The 25,171-nt window shown below is 37.1% G+C and overlaps 1 protein-coding gene across 24 annotated transcripts in view; it reads left to right on the forward strand.

The window, feature by feature from the left end:
- Positions 1-25,171, forward strand: part of SGIP1 (SH3GL interacting endocytic adaptor 1) — a 194,061-nt gene that overhangs the window by 75,771 nt on the left and 93,119 nt on the right. For 12 of the 24 annotated variants that reach the window (XM_019646736.1, XM_019646737.1, XM_019646735.1 and 9 more), the window contains 6 exons: positions 4,960-5,023; positions 10,905-10,929; positions 11,924-12,007; positions 17,601-17,657; positions 21,665-21,719; positions 22,446-22,621. In XM_019646736.1, coding sequence (XP_019502281.1) covers positions 4,960-5,023; positions 10,905-10,929; positions 11,924-12,007; positions 17,601-17,657; positions 21,665-21,719; positions 22,446-22,621 — 461 coding nt within the window. Of the gene's footprint in view, positions 1-4,959; positions 5,024-10,904; positions 10,930-11,923; positions 12,008-13,807; positions 13,880-17,600; positions 17,658-21,664; positions 21,720-22,445; positions 22,622-25,171 lie in introns of all 24 variants that reach the window. The other 12 variants (XM_019646739.1, XM_019646745.1, XM_019646749.1 and 9 more) reach the window with 4 other exon arrangements.

Consider the following 25,171-nt stretch of genomic DNA (forward strand, 5'->3'; position numbering starts at 1 on the left):
GTACATTGTTAATGTTGGGCAGCCATCACCACTATCTAGTCCCAGAATTTTTTATCACCCTTGTGCCTATTAAGCAGTCACTCCCTATTCCCCCTTCTACTCAGCCCCTGGCAACTCTAATCTGCTTGGTGTATCAATGAAATATCCTACTTTGGACATTATGCATAAATGAAATCATACAATATGTAGCTTTTGGTATGTGGCTTCTTTCACTTAGGATAATGTTTTCAAGTTTCATTCATGTCATGGCATGTATCAGTATTTCATTCCTTTTTATGACTGAATAATATTCTTTTGTATGGGTATATGACATTTTGTTTATCCATCCATCAGTCAGTGGAGAGCTATTTCATTTTAAGGAAATTTTATTCAGAAAATAATTTTGAACTGAATGATTGGGCATATTATAGGTTTGAATATATATATATATATATATATATATATATATATATATATATATATCTATTATATATATATATATATTCAAACCTATAATATATATATTCAAACCTATTATATATATATTTATATATATATATATTCAAACCTATAATATATATTATATATATATGTATATATATATACATATATATATAATAAATATATATTAGATCTCTTCGAAAGCCTTTAGGCTCCATATATATATTGTGGAGATCTATTTGAAGAGATCTAATGTCTATTTGTAGAAGCCTGACTATAAGAAGAAATACCATATATTCAGAAGCTCATGAGATAGTACTGGGCCTCATCTACAGATTTATGATTTATCTATATGCAGATGGCAAATGAAACTGTACGAGTGGATGAAATTGCCCCAGGGAGAGGTTGTAGAGGAACCCAGAACAAAGTCCTAAAGAACTCTAACATTTGGGGGAACAGTGGAGGAAGAGGAGCCTCCAGTTTCCTCCCTGGAGATGGTGATAATAAAACCTAAGTTAGCTAAACCCTGAGGTTCATAACTCGAGACAAAAACACCTTCTGCTTATTTACAAGGTTTGTAAGAGAATTAAATAAGACGACATATGCAATGCAACTGGTACCTGGCCAATAGGTAGGATCTCAGTAATAGTAGCTAGTAGTATCACAATAATGAAGCTTCTTCATAGTGTGTGTGTATGAGAGAGAGAGAGAGAGAGAGAGAGAGAGAGAGAGAGAGAGAGAGAGAGAGGCAGACAGACATTGCTGTTGTCAGTTTCTATATTGGTTGCTTTATTTCATTATCTTGTAACATATCCAGGACTGCCTATTTTGAAATAAGCTTTCCTACCCTCTTAAAAATCAGTCTATTTTTAATTTTGTTGTGGTTGTCATTCCCAGACGTGACTAGCTTTTCCCATAATACCAAAGGAAGCTAAAAGAATCTAAATTAGGTGGAGAGAAGTTAAAGGCACAGGCGAGACTTCCTGTGTTACTGATCTAAGACGGCAGTTCTGGATGCACACAGGAAGATGTTCTCAATTCCACATCTTGGGAGCAAACTGTTTTAATCGCAGATCTTCAGGACAATAAAATTCTTTCCCTTTAGGGTTCTCTATTTTGATATTGGCAAGGGAAAAGTCACTTCATTTCTCAAAAACACTTTATTTTTCCCCCCTCCCATTTTGGGTAAGAACAGTTGACAAAAATTCATGACACAGCTCAGAAACAGTTACACTATAAAAACTGACTTTAAAATTTTCATGGAGTTCTGGGGTCAGAAGTAGAAAATCATTAGATATACTGTTTTTTAAACTTATCAGATATAGTATCTTATCAGATATGCTGTTTTTAAGCTTATCAGATATAGTTATCAGATATAGTGTCTTCAACTTGTTATTCCTATAAGATCTTTGCCTATCGTTGCTTTTTTTGAAGAATTTCTTTGGATTTTTTAAAGAAACTCTCAAAAGAGATGACCACTCCTTTCCATTCACTTTAATTTTTTTTCAATTACAGTTGACATACAATATTATATAGAATTGTACACTTGAAACCTATGTAGTTTTGTTGACCATTGTCACTCCAATAAATTTTAATTAAAAAAAATATTGTATTAGCTTCAGGTATACAACATAGTGATTAGATATTTATGTAAATTTTGAAATGATCACCATGATAAGTCTAGTACCCATCTGACACCATATATATATATATATATATATATATATATATATATATATATATAATNTATATATATATATATATATATATATATATATATAATAGTTATTACAATATCATTGACTCTATTCCCTATGCTGTACTTTACATCCTTATAACTGTTTTTATAACTGGCAATTTGTATACCTTTAACCCCTTCCCTTTTTTCACCCATGATTCACTTTTAACAGTTGGTATAATTGTTTCTTCCTGCATCTTTTAAAGAGCTGCTAAGATATGAATAACGTTTACATTTCATAACTTTGTTTGCTTTAGTCTTTCAGGGTTTTCTTCATATTTTCTTAAACTTCTCAAATCTTTCCACTTTTTAAGGGAAAAAAATTTTCAATGATTTTTTTTCTCATTCAGTAATTGCATTAGTTTTGATTTTCTAGAATGTCACATCTTTGGCGCAATCCTGTATACATTTCATGTATGGCTGTATTCTATGTATGGAAATACAACTTTCAATGAAACTAAAGCCATGGATTAGCATAGCATTTTGTGGACATGTGCATATTCTTTCCTTTATTATTGGCTGATTTGTTATAGACTGAGAGATGGAAATACAAAAAGAATATAACTTGTATTTGGCTATACAATTAAAAATGATACTTGGAATGGATTCTGTGTCTCCTGAATCCTGATCCAGTGCACTTTTCACTGAAAAATGGACAACTCGTGACATTCATGACCTAGTTCACATTGGCTATTGTCCAAATTTGGTGGTCAAAAACAGGACAGTCTATGGAAAACTACTATTGCCTGATCTGTTACTAATTTAATACAAGAATTACTGGAATTTGCATGTATTCTCTGATGTATTTGGTAGGGCATGCTATTTCTTAATCATGGTCAAGTTGCAGAAAATAAAGTGATATGGAAACATAAGATAATAATAGCATTTGTTTCATGGTCCTACAAAAACCAGTAGTGACTGGTGAATATAGCATTCTTGGTGAACCCAAAGCTAAGTTAGAGGATGGAGAAGCCAATTAAGAGACTTGAAGCTCAAGGAAAATTATAAGGAGAAAATGATGATTTTTAACTGAATTTTTTGTCCCTATAAGGAGATAAGGCAATTAGAGGAGAGAAGGAAGAAAGTTAACAATCAGAGTTAAAAATGAATGAAGGGCAGGTGTTCCTAACTATTATGAGTAACTAGTGTTTTAAATGTCAGTAAGTTTGTTTTCCTATAAACTCTTCATGTGGAGAGAAATGGAGAATAGTTTTATGTGGGTTATGAGTTTTTTTTAAAAACACAACAAACATTGACATTTTAAAGACTTAAATGTCTTAAATGGAATGATAATGAAAATGCAGAATTTGACTGAACAGAAGCGTTTTGGGGAGTATATCTGAGTAGCACCCTAAGAAGCAAATAATGAATGACTCAGATAATCTGAGCAGTTTGAGCTGACTCATATGTTTTGGAAGATGGTGTCATCAAATCATTGATCCTGTCAGTGTTTTTCCCTTTGTTCCATCTGGCACTGCCAAACAAATCCTGAAAGTCGGTAACATTTCCACTCCAATTTGTCATGAAGAGTTTCCAAACCACCTGTAAAAAGTCTAAGGTTTTGACTATATAAGCATTTAGCATGTTTGAATAATACGAACAAAAGAAACACAAGTCACAGATGTAATTATGGAACATATAGGAAATGGGAAACTCAAACAAGAGTCTTGACAGGAGGAGAATGGAAAAAATCAAGACTGGTTTTGGTTTGTCCAGGAAGGAAGGAAAGAGACTTCGTACCCCAGTCCTGCCTGAATGATGCTTCCTGGAAGATATTTTAAATCAACATATATTACCTGGTACTTGTACTAACTAGGTATATATCCTGTAGGTAGGATCCTTGGCCTCTGTCCTAGAAAAGTTGACAACCTATCAGGAAAACTGACATAAGAACTAAGTAGAATAGTTAGGTATATTACAACATACACCAGGGGTGCCAAAAAAATGTATACACATGACTTGTATTCCTCTTTTGTTATCAGTATATATTGAGTATTACAATTTTAATACAGTTTTTTTTCCTTTCTTAAAATGTGTATACATTGTTTTTGGCACCCTCTGTATCAGAGCAATGTTTTGGGGAATCACAGAATATTTGGTTTCTTACTCCACTAAGACTGAGACACATTCAATGAAGAGGTGGCATTTGGCTAGATAGGCCTTGAAAATGAATTAAAATTCCAAATATCATCAAAATAGGAAAAGCATTTTAACCAGAGATAAGGATCACATAAGGAAGAGTGAGACACTGGAATACATATGTTGGAGTATGTTCAGGAAATGGTTAATAATCCAGTTGAGCCATAGAACTGAGGAAGCAGGAAAAGATGAGATAGGAATATATGATAAAAAGGTGACTCAGGTCAGTGTAGCTCTCTTGGTATTGTTTATATAATCTGTGTCTCAGAATTATCCAATTCTCAAGAATATGGAAATTGCTATTCTTCTAATTCTGTAATTTGGCTTTTTTTTTTTTTTTTGCAGAGTGCCAATGTAAGAACAATATTCTAAGCTTTCTGTTTTTTTTATACCTGGCCCCAATCTCCTTTCCATTTTTTTACATTCTTATGTTGTTTATGATACTAAGAACTTACACAGTGCTGACTCTTTGATAAACATTTGTTAAAAAATATAATAGTGAATCATATGCACATACACACACAACTGAAGAAATTTTCATTGCTGTTTGAACATTCAAATTTAAGCGATGTGTTGCAACTTTAAAAATATGTTCACTTAAATGTTGCCAGGAACATTCAAATAGAGAATAGATTTCTTTGACCCTTGTTGTTTTCCCACAGGATTGAAAAAACGTACAAGGAAGGCCTTTGGGATACGGAAGAAAGAAAAGGACACTGATTCTACGTATGTATTTTAAAAGTTTGCCTCCCCAAAGAAGTTATTTGCATAAGAGATACTGTTGTCATTGTCACTTTTAGAGCACACAGAGTTTTCTTGGACAGTGTGTATTCTGTTGCTCTCCTTATTTCCGGTTGTTTGGCATAAACAGTTCTCAGATTTATACTAAAAAGGTGAAGACTTTTCATCACATGTTCAATGTTTCGTCATGTGTTATTACTTTATAACCCAATAGCCACACTTCCCAGAAGTCTTGGTAGGCAGGAAGTGTGACTGTTACATTTGTGGGAACTAAAACTATTCATTTCCACTTCTGGGACTGCCGGAGTAACTGAAATGAAGAAGCAAACGACTGTTTAAGTAGATTAGACCTAGCCAGCCAGAAACAGAAATTAGTCCAGATAACATCCCAATGCTTTTACTTAAGACACCAAGATTTTGTACGAGCAGAACTGTAAATCAACCAACAGAATCTACAGGAATGATAGGCTGTTTGGCTGTGAATAACAAACCAATGCCAAAAACAACCTTGTGATACTTTTACATGTTTAAATGATCATACCCAAGATAATCAATTGCCCACAGACACTAATAGGCTCTTCTTGAAAATATCCAATGATGTAAGTTTTATTTCATTTATTCAACCATCTTAAATTCTCTTTCAGACTATTTAGCTCCGACACAAAATCTCAGGTGGCTGTTTGAGCCAGGCAGGTAACTTATATAAGGGAAGTCAATATGGCCAGAAAGTCAGGATTCTACCTCAAGACCAGTATAAGGAGAACACCGCCACTCTGCTGCAGAGAAATGCAGACCTGGCGTGGTCTGCTGGATATCAGAATAATGAGCCATTAAACCCATTGTTTGGCTAGAATCCCTGAAACAAAGTTAGAAAATGGGAGAATCCATAGTAATTTGGGCACAGGTGCAAATGAAGAGGGCCCCATTTATTTCTCACCTTTAGCTTTTCATTCTCTACGTTTTTATCATGCATACATTTTATCATGAGGTGCTAAGCATTGCCATGTCCTTGTCCTCCAAGATTTTATAATTCATAGGATAAAATATCTGCTATGCAAATTAAAATACCTTTCATATAACAAAATGAGATAACCCATTTGAAATGACTAGTATAGTTTCTGGTACTGAGTAAATGCTCAGTAAATGGCAGTAGCCACTGCTCTTATTAGTACTTATACAAATTGGTATGTGGTAAGTTCCTTGTGGGCGACGAAAAATAGAATTTCATGGGAATTTGAGGGCAAGCTCACATTTGGACAGATGATCAGTGAAGCTTCAAAGAGGGAGGACCTTTGAGTTTGTCTTTCAAGAAGATGAGGACCGGCATTTCATGCAAAAGGAAAAGTAATAGCCGAAGAAGAGAGGTGGAAAAGTCAAGCAGGTGTTCAAGACAAGATAAATCGGGCAGTTTGTCTACCTGTTAGCTAAAGGTAAAGCTGATAATGGGAAGCAAGACTGGAAAGGAGGTCAGAGCCAGACAGGAAGTGCCAGGCTACAGTGTCTGGGCTTTCTTCCCTAGGCAGTGGGCAACTTTGAAGCCTTGGAGGCTTTTAAGCCAGGGAGTATAAAGGATTGGGGAAGGAGGAGTGGGGAAATAAAAGCTACTTTTTTATCTAGATACAAATATTAAGTCACCAGGTCGTACATTTTCTTTGGGATTTTTTTTTTTGTAAATAATTATTTCATGGTACTTACTCTAGTCTTACAAATTTTTCTAAATGATTAAATTAGGAATATTTCTCTGAGAACTACATAATTACCATTATTTCTTAAGAAATTGTCATTTTCTACATATTCACCACCTGGAACAGGTGATGGGGCTTTCACTGGAATCAGGAGACCTGGGCTCTAGCTCCAGCGTGGCCAGCATTCCCACAGCCTGCGGAATACACTTTCCTTTTCTGAGCCTCAGTGACACTAGATGGAAACTGATCCCCCTAAAGAGCCAGACATTATGCCTGTCAGTCTGTATGCAACATCTATTGTTCCCTACAATATGCCACATGTCACATGGGACACTATTAGACACATCTCAGGAGAACATCATTAGCAGAAACCAAATCTATTTTTCTTTGAAGACAGTGTCTCTGTAACTGACTGCACATCATCTCTGGTGTGTAAAGAAAATTAAAAACATCCCTCAAAAGGGAAAAGAGGGGCTGGCCGAGTGGCTCAGTTGGTTAAGAGCTCGCTCAAGAGTGCAAGCTCTGAGCAACAGCGGTTCGATGCCCAGCCCGAGCTGAGCTGTGCTGAGCTGCCAACAGGTGGCAGGATGGCTCAGCTAAAAAAAAGGGGGGGGGGAGGGGGAAGAAGTCAAACAACCTCCCCAGAGCAGGCTGAGCTAGTTTAGTTTGTGTGTGGCCAAAACTGCTCATCCATCACCATTTCAAAAGGTATGAAAATAAGGAAGTCTCCCTCATGGCTTTGGGTAGATGCTCAATATCTCTCTGAAGTACTCTGATAGGACATTTGCTTGTAGAATCCCAAACCTCTCTCCTTAACTTCTTATCGTTTGAGTGCCCCAGAATACTCACGTGATAGCAAATGAGGCATAAATTGGTTCCACTGTCAGTGATGGTCAAAGGCCCGGCAGTTTAGTGTAAGCATTTGCTGTTCACGAACCCCTTCTCCTTTAATTGGGTCAATGTCATTCTTGCAAAAGGTTGAGAAAATGCTCTGGCAATTTAGCTTTAGGTAATGATTATGTTAGACTGCCATCATTGAAAGCCTTGATGATGCAAACTGTTTTCAGGGCTGTTGCAACTCCCTCAGCGTTGCCAAGCCACTTGCTAGGATAGCCACCAGCCCCAACTGCAGCTGATCGAACCTCTTTAGATAGCAAGTAGGACGAGGCTAGAGCTTCTTGATTTAACCCCATATAGAGGAAAGGAGAGGGCCTGTGCCAAGTGTCAGGCCCTCTGCAGGGTATATCTCATGTACTGATATCCTTTTGTATCATCACAGTAATTCAGTAAGGTTAGAAGTCATATCTCAATTTTAGAGATGAGAAATCAGTGCCAAAAGGAGTTAGGGAACTTGCTGCAGGTTACCCGGAAAATAAGACTTGAAGCCAGTGTCCTAGTCCAGAATCGAGTGCTTAGCTTTTATCACCCAGAAGAATAGGTGGGCAAAATTATAACCAAGACCATTTGGAGGGTAACAGAAAAGGCTGTACTTGCAAGAGGAAATGGGCAATTTTTAAAATAGAGGCAAAGGGTCCATGGTAGACGATTAGTTTTAAAATAGAAGTCAGTAAATACAATGGGTCTACTGTTCAAAAATTTATTTTAATCATTTAAAAATAAAATATAAAACTTCATAAGAGGGGGTTAGGAGATGAATTGAGAGCACATATCCAAGTGTCTGGGGCTGCTAAAATCTCTCTACTCACCATTCTAGGTCAGATTATATAATAATTTTATTCTAGATAACACTGAATGAGTATGTACTATGTTCTAGGCACTACTCCAAGCTCTTCTCTTATGTTAACTCATTGAATCCTCTAATTGTCCTAGGAGGTATATGCTATTATTGTGGCCATTTTGTAGATGAGGAAACTACAACACAAAGGGATGAAGTGACTTGCCCAAGATTATGCAGATCTAAAATCTAGGTTGATTGAACTCAGGCAGTCTGGCACTATAGCCAGCACGCTTAACTTCCCTGCTTGCTGCCACCGCACTAGCAACCACGAGCCCTGTTCTTGTTAATGGATGAAGACAAAGGATTGGAATAGGACACCAACGCTGCTATGTATGATTACAGGTTTTTTTTTGTTTTGTTTTTTTTAAGCTGAGCCATCCTGCTACCTGTTGGCAGCTCAGCGGCTGCTCAGCTCGGGCTGGACTCGAACCGCTGTTGCTCAGAGCTCAAACTCTTGAGCAAGCTCTTGATTACAGTTTTTTTATTAAAACCCTTGAAGTGCCATCCCTGTAGCTGTAATATGCATGAGATCAAGTGGCCTCTTTTTTAAGATTCCCTATATATATATGCCCTGGTATCTGGACCAGTGGTGGGAAACACCACTGCCAGGCCTATCTCCATAGCCTTGTCTTCTCCACGTCTATTATTTGCTGCCCCCAAAGACATCCCCACAAGGATCAGTGCCTCTGGGTATACTCTATGCAAAAGTTGATAGAATCACCTCTCTCAATTCTGTTAGCAGAAGCTGAAATCCTAGTAAGAAATGCTCATTTTTTGCAGTATATAGATATGAAAAGGAAAGATGGTTTTGATGAGTGGGTTGATACCTTTCCTCTGTGCTTTCCTACCAACCTGGGCTTATTGTGGCCATGATAATCCACTGGATTTATTTGCCTGTCTCATTATCCCTGTGATGAGCATGTCTTCTTCATTATTTTTATCCCCAGATCCTAGCCTAGCGCCTGGCCCATGATAATAAGCACTCAATATTTAGTCAATGAATTATAACTTTCATCAGCTAAGACTCTTCGATCCTTCTATTTTAGATGAAATTCCTTTAAACCAACTAATTCCCATAGCCAGGGAATGTCCCAAAACCGTAATATTTCTGTTAACTCCGGTGGTCTTTCAATATCAATGTCCTCTCTGTTTCCAGCCCTGGTATCACTGATTCACCTTCCATCCATGTGGATACAGAACTGGTTATGAAAAATGATGCACCCCCATCAAGAGTTTTGTAATCCAAGTAGAATGTTCTGTGCTAATTTTGAAGGTGGTGTTAGTGGGGAGGCGGAGTCACATCTTGGCGTCCAGAAGATGTCCCACAACTCTCTGCATTAATTTCTCTCTCTCTGCCCCACCTTATGAAGCAATAAATGATTTCATTACCTGGTCCCACCTCCTAAAGAACAGTTCCAACCGCACCAAACAAGATTTCACAGTCTACCCCAAGCACTTATTTAGGTTTTCTTCCAAATAATGCTAGTCCCATCTAAGCATAATTTGGTCTCTATGTTAATAGAATACCATCTTTCTAGTTCCTTATAGGGTGAATTAAAATAGAAATTTATAATTTTACAGTGACTACTCTCTTGCTTCTCCCATCCTTTGGCTCTACCAGTTTACTTTTCCAAAATAACAATAATAATACCCTTCCTATTGCTACAAAGTCTAATGTGGCTCCTAGTGGCAGTTTTGTGTTCCTAGTGAAGAGACATCATGGAAGAGAAAATAAAAAATAAACTTTTGAATACTTACTCTGTATCAGGAACTAGTATAAGTTTTTTATATATTACCTTATTTAACCTGGCTTACAGAGCTTAACGAATGCGTTCAAGGTCACAGACCTAATAAGCGGTGGAGTCTGGGTACTCAGATTTATCCTATTCTAAAGCCGTTACTCCTAAGCACTGGAGTATAGTGCCACCATGGATTAATTATCCTGGATTCTAGTCATCAGAGGGAGCTCTTAGCCAACGTTACCTTCCATTTCCTGCTTTCCTATAATCAGAGGAGCAGTAAATACAGAAATGTGGAAGAAAAGTAAGCTGAAAAACACCAGAGAAGTTCCATCTTATAGAGGGTATTTCAAGACCATTCACAGGGGAGAAGATGAGAGAGAACAAATTGGCTTCCTTTCCTTGTAGACTTAAATGGAGCCAGCTAGACTGGGACAGACACTTAACAAACTCTCCTCTCAAAAGTGGACCCAGCAACTTGTGCCTTTTGGACTTCAGGTTTTCATGAGAATCTCCCTCCCACACAGCCGTACACACACCCCACACTCAAATATCACTCAACCAATTTGTTTTGCTTTCGCTTTTATGAGCCGGGTTTATTGGGGGTGGGAACAAGGGAGAAGGGGAGAGAGGTGCTTAATGTTTAGCCTACGTAGCAAGAATTATTCGTTTTCCTAATAGCTACCTATCTCTTTTTGTTACAGAGGCTCACCTGATAGAGATGGAATTGTAAGTATTTAAATGACTGTTTTTAGTAGTAGGTTTGCACACCAGGATATGCTGTGTTTAAATTTCTTAAAGCCCCATTTTTTTTTTCCATAGGGGAAAAAATTAGCTTAAATGACTTTTCAGATTTCTCACTGTTAAAATTTTCTGTAGTAATTGCATGGGACATAAATGCAGTCTTGGTCAAGTTAAACTTATTTATTGCATTCACCTAAAACCCTGCCCCAGATTAGGCAAGCAAACTAGTTATCAATATGGTGGGTCAAATGCCAGACAGAGGCTGCTACCATCAACTGTTATTTCATTTCCAACTTAATGATATATGAAGCTCATTATGTGAGAATGTTTTTCTCCAGCAGAGGCCACAAAGTCATAAGGGAGCTGAGATCCAATAAAATTGAAAGAAGCTTTTCCCTCTTCACAGTTGAGCTGCAGACACATTTTCTATATTAAATTCACAAGTAGGGAATGGTCTTAAAATCACTTATGTCTGAATTTACAGCCTGAAGGAGGAAAATGCGTCCACTGGGTTTAGATTTAACAGTAACTCTGTCTCCTTGCTAGTCGCCAGATTTCTTGATTTTTAAAGAAGTCTGTGGTGCATGGGCTTGGATTTATCCGAGTTGTGCTTATGGGAGTCTGCACCAATTTCTAAAATGACTTCCTTTAGACCTAAATCAGATGCCTATTCAGAAGTTTCAAAAGAACAGCTGTTACTGGAAAAAAAAAAAAGACTCGCATTAGGCTCATTGGGCTGGAGTGGGAACTAAAATAAACCTAGTGGTTAAATTTTTTTTTTAAATCACCCTGTATAATATTATACCTAAATTGGGGTGTTAATCGCAGCTATAGCAGGAGTTTTTCTCCCACACTTGATTCTAAGGTTCTTAGCTTTGGGGTACCTTTTGCATTCAGGTAGTTCTTGCCATAAAATGTTAAGAAAATAGACTGAAATTGATCAGACATTGGGTAACACTATAATCAAGGCTCTATTCAGCAGGGGAAAAAAAAGACCCAGAAGACTCAGCTTCTCCTCACCTCTTGCTTCTGGCTCAGAGCCCTCTCGTTAACTCTGTCTCAGGTACTCTCTGCTTCTGTGTCTTCTCTTTGCTTCTGTCTGGGTCCCCCTCCCTGGGTTCTCTTGTCCCCTCCATCCTGACCTCTGCAAGGCTCTGTTAGCTATTCTTTGCTTTCTCTCCCTGCTGCTTCCAGGCTGGACTGCTGTTCCTTGCTTTTCCTCTGCCACCCTCAGTCTTGTCCTTTTGCCTTTTTCTAAAGCCTCTCCCACCCACCCTTTCATTGTCTGTGAGGCCTTATTGCTACCGCCGTGTTCTCTGCTCTTCTAGGGACCACCCGTTTAAATCTCTGGTAGAGTATGCGTCCATGTGCCTGGTAGGGGGCTGGCAAGGAGCAGGCAGCTCTTTTTGTACATGCTATGTTGAGCCTAGCCGTGATTCTGTGGACTTGTCCACTCTAGCTCAGGGCTACGTGCCCGAGTTCCCCAAGTCCTCTTTTACCACCAGCCTTCCAAGTTGTAGAAAGTATTTATTAGCAGTTGTGCCCTCTTTGTTCCTTAATTGGAAATGCCATAAATATCACTGGTCATGATTATTGGGAAATGGGAATTATTTAATTTCATTTTCTCAGGAACTAAGGCAGACATGTTTGAAAAAGTCCACATTCAAAACAAATGCATGTTCTCAGAAACAGGGTGTACAGCTTCATAGGTAATTGGAAATTATTATCCAGCTGCTAGTTTTACTATTTGGAAATGTTCACTATGTTTCCCCCACTAACTATGCTCGCCGACTAGAAATCCTTATTACAACAGTGTTATAGGGGTCCAACTTTCTGTTTATATCCAGTCCTTAGAGATCTCAACCTGATTTTCTTTTAAATTCAGACTGATTTCTTTAAGACCTTGTGTCTGTAGACCCAATCCACATTTACATGGTTGATTTAGCTTCCAAAGCCTTGTCTTTTGCAATTCATGGTTTCACTAAGGTAGTTGTACAAAGTATAGGTGGTTTGTAATACTTATAAATGACTTTGTCAACACAGGACCTACACAATAGACTTAATGTACTGATGCTTCTTTAATTTCAGTTTCCCAAAATCCAATGTCACTTCTGGTGACAGTTCTTTTGAAGTTAGTCTACAGGGGCTTCATGGCAAGACTCCATGTATGAAGGTGGCCTTGCCTTGCTTCTCACTTGGCTGAATGTACCCATCCTCTGTAGAGCTGTCTGTCCCAGTGTCTGAGACTTCAGGCAGCTGTGTGTGATGATGCCTTGTAACCCAGGGACAAACTCTGATTCATGCAGGATACACTTTAACTTTTTCTTAAGCAGTTCAGATTTCCCTCTGCACATAGACTGGGGGTAATGTCTCTGCTCACTCACCTTGAACAGGTGTGCAGGAGACAACCCAGGTGTGGAGCTGTCAGCTATGTGCACTGTGTGTATTGATGATCCCCAGCAAGACTTTGATCCAGGGAGCTACACTTTTCATACTGCCATTAGAAACACAACCATTTTTATTCAGTCTCTCTTAGTGTGTCCTGATGTCTGTTCTCCTGTAAATGAAGTGCTGGCTGAAGAGGACTAGGTCCACATCATCCCTAATGCCTGGAATGTAGCTTCCTTCTTCCTCCTTCTTCTCCTGACCTGGCTACACTGGCCTGCTGAATAGAGCCTCATTATGGGCCCCAAGTCCACTCTTTATCTAAGGAACCCTGCCGAAATTGGTAGGCCCTGCAATTTGGCCTAGAAATGGTTTCTTCTATGGTATGTTTGCTGACTCCATGTGATTCTTTATATGTGTCTTGAAGAACAAACAGATCCTTTAACAACTTTTTCTACATGAAAACAATCAATTCCAGCAGCCCAGCCCACATGAACCACCCTACAATAACAAAGCAGAGTGTGCGCGTGAAGGAGGAAAAAAAGTTTCGGTAAGGAAACAGATTTTAGTTTAAAATTTCCAAGGGGTTGTAGAAACAGTGAGTAAAATCCCAATTTGAAAGTTGAAAAAACAAACAAACAAACAAAAACCTGTAGCATTTATTTACTTCTTTAAGAAGGCTTTTTTCTTAGGTATTTCCAAATTACTTTTTGAACACCTGGGGCCAATTTTTAAATCAATCATATAGACTATACATGATATCTGAATACACTTTTAAAGAGTGATCAGGCATAAAAGATGTGTTTCTTTTGTCTTAAACAAAGGAAAGGTATTCAGATTTTTAAAAGAATCTACTATTTATAAGAGCTCTTTGGCTCTAATATAAACATGACCATACAAATTGAGTCAAATCATTTGTTTAGATAAGCATTATCTCAATAACATCAGAAATATGGCAGGACCTTGGCTTATGGAAACCAGTGTACTTGACCAAAGGATGTCAAATCAGGCATGCTGATTTCAGCCCAGACAATGCAACAACTCTAGCTGTTCAATATGGTAGCCACATGTGGCCATTTGAAAATCCAGTTTCTCAGTCTCATGGCCACCTTTCAAGTATTCCATAGGCACTTGTGGCTAGTGGCTACTATATGGGGCAGCACACACAGGAACATTTCCATCTTCATGGGCAGTCCTATTGGGCAGTGCTGTTTTATGGGATTATTTACAAAGTGAGTCAAGTCTACCTTAGTGGCAAAAAGGCATTTAGGCAGTACATCCTGTGTCTTTAACACCTTCACCCGAGGATCACTAAATGTCCAGGAGCTAACCTTGGAAAATAGGAGCATTCCCAGTCGGAACTGATGACTTCAATAAATGTATGATTAAATACAATTGCCACTACATTTATTGATTTAGCTCATCATATTTTATGAGAACAGATGATAATCCTGACCCAAGTAAAAACAGCTGTTAAAACAAGATTAACATTTCCATGATCCTCATTTATCTTTGAATAAGTCATATATTCAAGTTATAAAACTTTCTTATACAAAATGTAGAATTTTGGAAAACACAGAAAAGATAAAAGTAAATTAATGTATAACTCCAACTCTAAGGGAAAAATCGTTGTTTATGTGTTGGTGAATAGCCAATCTTGCCTGTATTATTAAGCTTAGTTTTTCAATTATATTTTCCCACTTAACTTCTTCCCTACTTCCAAGTTTTCCAACTGAAAATCAATAGAGCCATTCATTGCCTTCACTATTACCACTATGAGCTGCACCTTGCTTAAGTGGTTAAACCAGGAGAATGATTTCTTTCTTGGGATTTGACAAGAAGAATTTCATCCAGGCTCTGGCTAGCTTCAACTTGATAATTTCCCCATGTGAAACCAAATATATTTGTAAGAATTCACTCGTGTGAATGAGGCCAAATTGCCAATTCCTCTAATAAAGCTGTATGTGGGTATGTGTGTGTGCATGCATGTATTTTGAATATCTGCTCAAAAGAATGTATTGTTATGATTTGTTGTTTGTGTTTAGTATTTGTGTTTAGTATTTCAAATGTTCCTATTTTAAAACAAAGTGTCTTTGTATAGGTTTTGCTTTATCTTTATTTCCATCTTCCATTGATTTCCATATAAACTGGAAGGTTTTCACTTAGCCTAGATCTATTGGGTTGTCGGAAAAGTCATGACGTATTTTTTTCTGTTTTTCATTGCAAAAAATGCGTCATGATTTTTCTGACAGCCCAATAGAAAATTCAGGAAATTTTTTTATCCATGATGTTAGATATATGTTGTCAGGAAAGAAACACACACACATGCACACACACCACATCAACTATCTTGGTTTTGAAGGGCTTTCGTTACAGAGATGAAATTATCATGGAGGCAAACTGTAGAACTTTGAACTCAGTAATTTACCTAATCTCTTTGGTTTTTAGATTACAATCCTTTGTATTAAAGATTGTTTAAGAACTTTAAGGTTTATTAATAGTACTACTACACTAATCACAAAATTCATGAGTTTAGTTCTTTGGGATCAACTTAGTTCATTTGATTCCCCTTATTCTAAGTTAAGTTTGTGTGTTAAATTTATTATAGATATGCTTTCTAAGAATTGTACAAAGAAGACATATGCAAACAGATTGGAAAAGTAAGAATTAAAATAGAAAGTAAACATGATAAAAAGAAAATAAGAACCATGCCCATTCCTCATGGAAGAGATTTTTTTATTATTAGCTGGCACATTATTTAATGGACCATATCTTCAACAGTAGCTTTATAGCCTGTACAGAGTTGATATGACAGGTTTTTTTAAACAACCTTTGTTTGAAGTAGAAAGAATATCAGTGAAGGACTAATTCAATGAAGGCAATTATGTGGGAAGGTTTAAGTAGTCTGAATATATAATCTTCGTCAGGAATAAGAAAAAGAGGAAGAGAGGCACGGGACCTATGTTTCTGGGCGCTGCTCTGTGGAGGCATTGGCGGAGTTCTTGCATTTGTAAATTCTAGTGCAGTGGTAGTGACTAGGAGGAGAGAGGCCATGAACATATTATCTATTCCTTACGTACTATTCACACTTACTAAGCTATTGTTAGTTCTTAGACTGCCCAGTCAATATTCAGTAAGTATTATTCAGTGAGATGGTTGCTGGGTTACCTGTAATTTGGTTTTCTAGTGGTCCTACATGCATATGTGAAAAGCTTATTTCTCATACCCATTTGTCAAATTGAATGTTAGCTGTTCACATTGTAGTTCAAGTGGCCTTCATCGTGACTGCAAAATTAGAGGTCCTGTCCTCGAGCCTCATGTGTCACCATTTGATATGTGTTGTTCTGAGACCTGCTAGTGCTCAGTGACATACCATTGCTATATGTGCTACATACTGGAACATTGTTGAATGAATCTTCCATCACCAATTTGTGTGTTTGTCCTTTGCTCACAAGAAGTAGAAAATCCTAGTAATTTCTCTTTGAACAATGCCACATCCCTGCTCAAATGCTTGTGGCCATATACCATGGTTGTATTAGAAGCCCAAACAGAACTTTAAGTTAACCTAGAAAGAGTAATGCTGATATCCACCCTGTCACCTTGCAGTGCTGTGTACTCTTAGAGGCATAAGATACATGGATAACAGAAATCCACGATTAATCCTCAGATTTTACTTCAATAATTTGATAAGAAAAGCCACTTGAAAAGACTATCAATACTATGTTTAATACCTAGAAGCTGAATTAATTAAATTGGAGCTGATTTCCTTTATATTTTATCAAGGGGTTGGTTAGGAAAAAAAGTGAGCCAGTGTTAGAAAACCTAAAACATGAGTTAACTTGGATGAATGCACTTTAGATATGTTGGAACTAATTTTATGCGAGAGCAACACGGAAGTCAAAGTGTTCCCATTTAAATACATATATATTTTTTATTTTATCCCCTGAAGGTGTAGAGGATTAAATTATAATGTAGGTGTTTCTAATTCTTCAGTAATTGAATAACCTTTGAACAGCTAGTTGTTAATATCTTTATGCTTAGGTATCCTACAGTCTTTTGTGAAATAAGTAAACTCTATTATGCAGTGTCATGGCAGCTCAATTTACCATTTAGTATACCAGTGTGGTTGCTTAATAGGCTGCTCTAATTTGTCTTTTCAGTTCTGGATTTTGATAGCTCTTGCTAAATACAGATAAGAATTAAATGTTCTTTGTTCCTTTTTTTTTCATTCAAATATTTCTCTTCTAAATTTATTTTCAAATTTATTACAGAAGAAAAGCAATGGGGCGCCAAATGGATTTTATGCAGAAATTGACTGGGAAAGATATGTGAGTATCAGAAGATTGTTTTTTTCTTTATTAAGTATTTCAGAACTTGAAAATGAGTTGAGGCATTCTTCTATTTAAAATAGGACATAGAAATAAGTGAAACACTCCATTTCATGAGGATGTGTCTGGCATGATTAACACAGTATGGAAGGTTAAGAGCACTAGAGTCTGTTAGATCTGGGTTCAAGACCCTTCACATATCAGCTGTGTGTGGCTTTGGGATAGTTATTTGCTGAGTAGCAAAAATGAAATTAGTCATTACACTATAGCCTTGTTGCAAGGATTCAGTGAGCTAATTATTTGCAGAATATTTCAGCAGTTTGCCTAGCCTGTAATATGTGTTCAAAACATGTTTTTATAAAATATTAACTCCAGGTGATTCAGTCCTGGTTCTATTTCTAAGCTGCTTTGAAAATGAAGGCAATTCAATTAACATCTAGGCCAGGTTTCATAATGTCTTAGTTCATTTGGGCTGCTACAATAAAAATACCACAAACTGATTGGCTTATAAACAACAAACATTTATTTCTAACAGTACTGGCAGCTGGGATGGCCAAGATCACAATGCACAGGTTGGGTGTCTGGTGTGTGTGTGGTTGAGGGCTACTTTCCTATTTGCAGATGGCACCTTCTAGCTGTAATCTCAGTGGGGCTCTCTTACAAGAGCACTGATCCCAATCACAAGGGCTCCTTCCTCATGACTTAATCACCTCCCAGAGGCCCCACCTCTTGACACTATTGCCTGGAGCTTAGGATTCTAACATATGAATTGGGGGGGAACACAAACATTCAGATCATAGTGCATAACAGTTATTATAGCCTCATGGATTTTTCCCAGATCAAATGACAATCACTTGTTATTTCTAAAAGAGTGAGGGTGAATGCCTGCTGAGACCTAAACTCTCATAATTCCCCCAGAAACCAATTATCATCATCACCACACACTTCACCAACCACACAACAGGACAGCCACAATCATTCTTGAATTTCTAATCATATTAACCCTCCGTTGGGTGCAACTGATCTCACAGATTCCTTGCACACAAATTTTCAAATATCTAACAGTTAAATATCGTGACTCATCGCTTCCGTATCTTTCCCCTCTACCGTGACCTATCCCCAGTCGTGTTTGTGACTTAGTACAGTAAAGACGTGTTTCATAGTGGCATCTTTGTGTGCAATGAATCTGTGAGATCAGTTGTGCCCGACAGAGGGTTAAACATGTAGAATATATATATATATATATATATATATATATATATATATATATATATATATATATATAAAATCATTTCTATTGCATAGTGCCCAAATTCACAGTCCCTGCAAAATGCCTTTGCATTTATCCTTGAGGTGCCTGCCTGGCCCAACCTCCCCTTTCATAAAAGTTAAGCTGGATGTTACAACTTTTGCATATTTGTTAATAAGAAGAATTTCATTTTTATAATGAGTAACATTATCATTTATTGACTGTTCTCTCAGTCATAATATTAAATTCTATTGGCTCTTTACCACCTTAAAAGGTAAGTACTACACTATCTGCAGAAAAGAGAAATTAAATTCTTCATGCTTCCCACCCCTACACTCTACATCATGTCACCTTGCCAACCTTATTACCTGGTTCTCTCTTATACCTTTTTCCCAGGATTGAGATCTTTTTGATATTTTTAGCAGTTCAATTCCCTAGAATTTACTAAAGCCTCTATGTTACTCTAAATCCAAATTGCTAACAAATAATGTTATAAGGGCAGCTACTGGATATTAAGAAAGGATGATTTTAGAAAATTGATTCTTTTTTACCTAGACTTTTGTTATATTTTCTAAGATTCTTAAATATGAATGAATGTGATCATTTAAGCAAACAAGAAGTATGATAATTAAAATACCAGTTTACTCATCAAGTACTACTTACTACCCTCCACCTAGCACATAAACTTTAAACTCTAGTGCTGTCCCTGGATAACATGTACGTGCTTAAATGAATCGTTATTTTCCTCGAATTTGGTTAGTCCTAAAAACTAATCGGGTCACATAGAGGACTTGCTATTGTAATTATACACTAGACATCACTTTCTCTAAGTAATAAGACAGTTTTTATCATCTTGTTTTGGGCAAGAAAGGAGTAAGAGCATGGAGGCCTCAGGGAGGTTATGCCCTTTAAGCAAAGCCCTAAAGTATAAGTAGGGGTTAACTGGCTGAACATTTGAGGGAAGAGAATTCCAGGTAGAGAGAAGGGCATTTATGAGACCTCTGAAATGGGAAAGAGCTCAGCAGACTTCAAATCATAAAAGTTAACAATGGGAAGACAGCCTTGTGGCTGAGGGTGGCTGGGGAAGAGAATCCCAGGCCTGAGGCTAGAGAGAGGACTGAGCCAGGTCACGCAGGAGCCTGTGGGCTACACAGAGGCCTCGGAGGCTGTAATTCAAAGGCCTGTGAAGCCAAGGACAGGATTTTAGCAGGGAAGTGAGCTTAATACTCTTGCATTTTTTTAAAAAGTAAGTCTGAGTCCTGAAGAAGGACAAGGAGGAGACAATAAATGCTTAATAAATGGTGGCTTTTCCAGGGCATTCAGGTCTTCTTCTTCCCCCAGGGTCATGGCACTTTTACTGCCTTAAAGATACCAAAAATCTATCACTCCACTCCTACTCTGTCCTGTCTGACTTCCAGGCCTATAACCTCAACCTCAAGAGGACTACCCTTGAACTCTTCACCTTCTTCCTCCCTGAGGTGCAGGATGTAGTCTCAAATATCTGGGGTCAACGTGCAGGTCTGCCTCTTGCTGGGTGGGTTTCCTTGAGAAATAGCACCTGATTTCTCTTAGTTTCTTCCTTGGTAAATGGGAATAATTCTTTCCACAAATGATTGTTATGAAGGTTCAGTGAAATAAAATACAGGTCACTGTACTTACCATATAATAGTAACTAAAATATTATAACTATTTCCAATCATGCAAATTGTCTCTTATCTTTTCCATCTTTTCCCTGAAAACATTAGTTGTCTGCTGTTACAGTTAGTTCAGCCAGGAATACCAGCAATCTCCCAGGATTTGAGGGTACAAATCTTGGCATTTTCTTGAAACTTTCCCTCTCTTTTTTCTCCCAAGATAAACCTGTTACCAAGAACTAACAATCTGTCCTTCCAAATGTCCTTGATTCATCCCTTCCCACCACCAACAATTTCGTCCACATTTTTAACACATCTTACCTGAATTATGCAAGCATTTTGAATTAGTTTCCCTTTCTCTATTTTCTTCTGCCCCCAATCTATCCTGAAGCATACTTCCAAAGTACCTTAAGAGGACTTTCAGCATGTCCTACCCTAATTGGGAAGCTGCAGTAGCTACATCAAGTCTGAACTCTTCTCCCAGCATGCTGGCCACCACGGTCTTAGTTCCCATGCTCTCCCACTGTACAGCTTCCTTCCCAGTCATGTCATCTTCAGTGTTGCCTTTCTCTTCCCCCACCTGAATCATACTGTCCATTTCTGCCTTGGGGTCTATCCTCCTATCTATCCCAAAAGGCATGTGCAAATCCCCTTGATTTTTTTCAACCTCACTAATTTCCTCTTCCTTCAACCTCCTAATACTGATGTCTTGTGTTTTATAGTTTGGTGAGGTTTTTTTTCTTGTTGTTGTTGTTGTTTTACCTACCAAAATACATTTGAATTTTCCAAAGGGAAAATAATTTCCATTTTGTATCCCTCCGCCCCATGTTGCTTAGCACAGTCCTTGGCTTATAGGAAATGCGTGATAAATTCTCTTTGAATGTTTTTTCCATTGACAGCTGTTGATCCCTAGTTTGTTTTCCCAATAGAAAGACTCCCCAAGTATCCTTGAGTAAATATCTAAATATGTACTGCTCAGCATTCACTTCCAAAAGTTAAAACCCTCACCTCCAAAAATGAGACACATGTTTATATCCTTACGTAGAAGGCTCTAGAAGGAAAATGAATAATTCCTTGATTATTGTCAGGATAATAATTGCATAATGTGCACTTGTATTTTATAGAACTCACCTGAGCTGGATGAAGAAGGCTACAGCATCAGACCCGAGGAACCCGGCTATATCCTTTCTTTATTTTTTTTATTTTAATGTTTATTTTCTCTCATAAAACAGTAAGATAAATTCAGGTTTTGAAATGGTGCTGAAATACCCCAAGCTTCCTAAGTCCTGTTGTCCCTAACATTAGAGATGAATAAACAGCACAAAGAATACCCTGATCACTAACGAGCAGACATTTTGCCTTAATCTGTCTATTCATAGAAAAGAGAGAGAGGAGGAAGAGGAAAATGTGCTGAAAAACACTTGCGCAAATTGTGGGTACTGGGTTGTCTGCTAAAACCTGATATGACAATGTCATTATCATGACTGGAAAATAGCTATTACTTGTGCTTTCCCCACAAATCATCTCTGGGCAGAGCAGGTCACACTCTGAAGCACTTAAAACTCATCACAAATCATCCACTGGAATGGCCTCCCTCTCTCTGTAGACAAGTAAGCTCACGTGGGCCTATCAGTGTGTGTACTGAGTGTGACACACCAAATGGCAATGCAGCAAAAATGTAGGACGTTACAACTCGTGCTTGTTGCTAGTCACCATCCTTAATCATGTTCCAAGGAAAGGTGATTAAATTCTAACCCTTTCCTGATTTACTCTTTTGTTGGTTTTGCTTTGGTTTTCTGCCATCTTCAGGATATTTTTGCTGCCTGTATGTGTAATCGCTCTTGTCTTATACTCATCATTGCCTCCCAGTAGAAAAAGAGTTATGTATCTTTAACTGTGTTCTACCTACCAAAGGAAAGCACTTTTATTCTTCAAGCGAATCAGAAGAAGAAGAAGAATCACACAAGAAATTTAATATCAAGATTAAGCCATTGCAATCTAAAGACATTCTTAAGAATACTGCAACTGTAGATGAACTGAAAGCATCGATAGGCAACATTGCACTTTCCCCATCACCAGTGGTGAGTGGTAATTTTATGTCAAGCTTGGGTGCAGTTAGAGAGCTGTGTTCTACCTATCCCCATTAAGTAGAGCAGAAACTCCTTAAATGGAAGGCTGCATATAGTCACTATTTCATGACCTCTATAAACCTTAAGCAGCTCATTCTAGCTTTAGAAAGCTATGCTCATTTCATATTGTAATTCTTGTGCTTTTCAAAATAGTAAAAATGCATAGGACCACATTTCTTTTTTTACTTACGTTCCTGCAAGCATTTTCAAAAGAAGAAGAAAAAAATTATCTAGACTTACTTCTGAAGCAATTAAAAACAACATGAAGTTTACAGGCTTACTAACAATAATTTTTAAAAATATATCTTAGTACCCTACTTTATGATACAACACATAGAAACTCATGGGAAGAAAATCTCTTTTTAAAAAAAGCTTTTTTATTAATATGCTCAAAAAATCACATTAACCTAGTATCATAAAATGTATTAAAAATATATTAAAACTCATAAACTTTATTATATTTTATTATGAAATTGTCTTAAATATTCTTATCATTTAGGCACCACAAATATGGGTATGCCTTATTTATATTATTCAAATAGGTATTTTTCCAGTTTGTACTTCCTCCAATTCCCATCTACTAAATTTCTTCAGTTGTTGAACTTTAAGTTCCAACATTTACAGTATTTTCTCTGTGGTATTTGATAAATGCTACAATTGTTTTCTAAAAACAGCTGTGAAGAGCAGATGAAGGCTCTCAAACTAACAGCTAATATGTTCTTGGCATCTTCTTCAGAGAGATGTGATCTCCCGACAGCATTCCCCCTCAATGAAGTAGTTAATAAATGCTGAACTACTTTTGAGATGCTTCTGGAAATATCTCAACTAACTGTTCCTAAGAGTTGTAATCATCTGGCCTTTGATAGATGCCTACCTGGGATGAATAGTCTATAATGATGACTTCTTTACTGCTTAGTGCTTATAATGGCCTTTATCATTGCTGTTAGTGACAACTAAAACGATTGCTAATAGTAATTAACTACCGCAAAGGATATTTCAGGTAATTTTAAATCATATATTCACTTTTTATCTTAAGATGTCTTCCGGGAAAGGAAGGCATGAAATACATTAGTTTTCTTTCCCTTCTGCAATGAATGCATCTACAGATTTTAAACTCAGATTTGGTCTGTAATACTAGTGATTTCTAGTAATGGGGGCATTTTAAATGCACATACTTTCACTTTCCAGTTGACATCTTTCAAATTATTTCTAACTTACTGAATCCCTTTTTAATCAATTGTAAAAATTCACTTAAATACCTGAAACCAGTTTGTATCACTTCTCTGTAGAATGTAATAAACTTAGTGGGCATTTTTAAGCTACCTGGGATAAGTGTAAGTAGGCAAGTTCACGGGATTAAATGAACAAATTCACATGAAAGGAAACTCACTAGAACAGCCAGGCACATGGTAGATATTTGCTGAAAACGAGTTGGATCTAGGAAAAAAGAAATGCCCTTTTATTGAAAAGAATATGTATGTCCAAGTCATCTGGTAGGTATTCTTCCAACCAGATATGTTGCTAAGGATGCAGCAAAAAAAGTCATTGTTTACTCTGAGCTCTTCCCAGCTCCTGTATTTAAAGGTGATATATTGACAGGATATGGTTAAGACTCTGATAGAAAAATATTAGGGAAAGCAATGTGAAAACAAGATGGAGATATTCAAATAAAGTAATCACAGGGTTAGGCTGTTTCTGCATATCACCAACACTGCAAAGCAAAAGACCTTTGGGCACCCCCTGCCACCACCATCCCCGCGTCCCCCGCAGCTTCTTCCCTCTAATGTGAGAAGCTGGCCCTGCCATTACTATGATTTACAAATGTTTCTGATTTTTGACTTTTAGTGTAGGAAAGTGAGCTGTTATTGCTACTTTAGGGAAAGATAAGCACACTTCCTCATATAGATAAGTATAAAGACAAATTGTAACTGAAAGCATATTCTTGGCTTTAGAATCCCTATTCTCTTCTAGATAGCCCATACGTACCTATATTTCACAAATTCTATATCCATTACCTTATGTCCAAAGACAGATGTGTAGAAATAACCTTCTGAAATCCAGTTAGTGCCGTGATAAAAATAACAAACGATTTGTACAACTTTAGATGTTCCCAGTCAGACATTTATATATCATTATATAATATATAATAAATTAATATATTTATTAATTCAGGTATAAAAAGAGAAATAAAGGCTGCACCAGTTAATGATAGATCAGGATATTTCATTTAGGCTATGGTTCTTATGCTACAAAAGCATCAATCATTATACTAATAGAAATAGAGGAAATTCCAAATGGTAAGCTATTCATAACAATAGCTTACCATGGATTTATAATTTATATTTATTTTGAAGAATTTTAAGATAAACTCACAGGTAAAGGAAGTTAATTTCTATCCCTATTATGTTGCAATTTCCTGATAAGATTCCATGCTGGCTGGGCAAAGACTGAACATCACCCAGGTTTTACTTGTTGATTTGGCATCTGGACAAGTTAGAATAT

The sequence above is a fragment of the Hipposideros armiger genome, unplaced genomic scaffold, assembly GCF_001890085.2.
Source record: "Hipposideros armiger isolate ML-2016 unplaced genomic scaffold, ASM189008v1 scaffold_106, whole genome shotgun sequence".
Classification (NCBI taxonomy): Eukaryota; Metazoa; Chordata; class Mammalia; order Chiroptera; family Hipposideridae; genus Hipposideros; species Hipposideros armiger.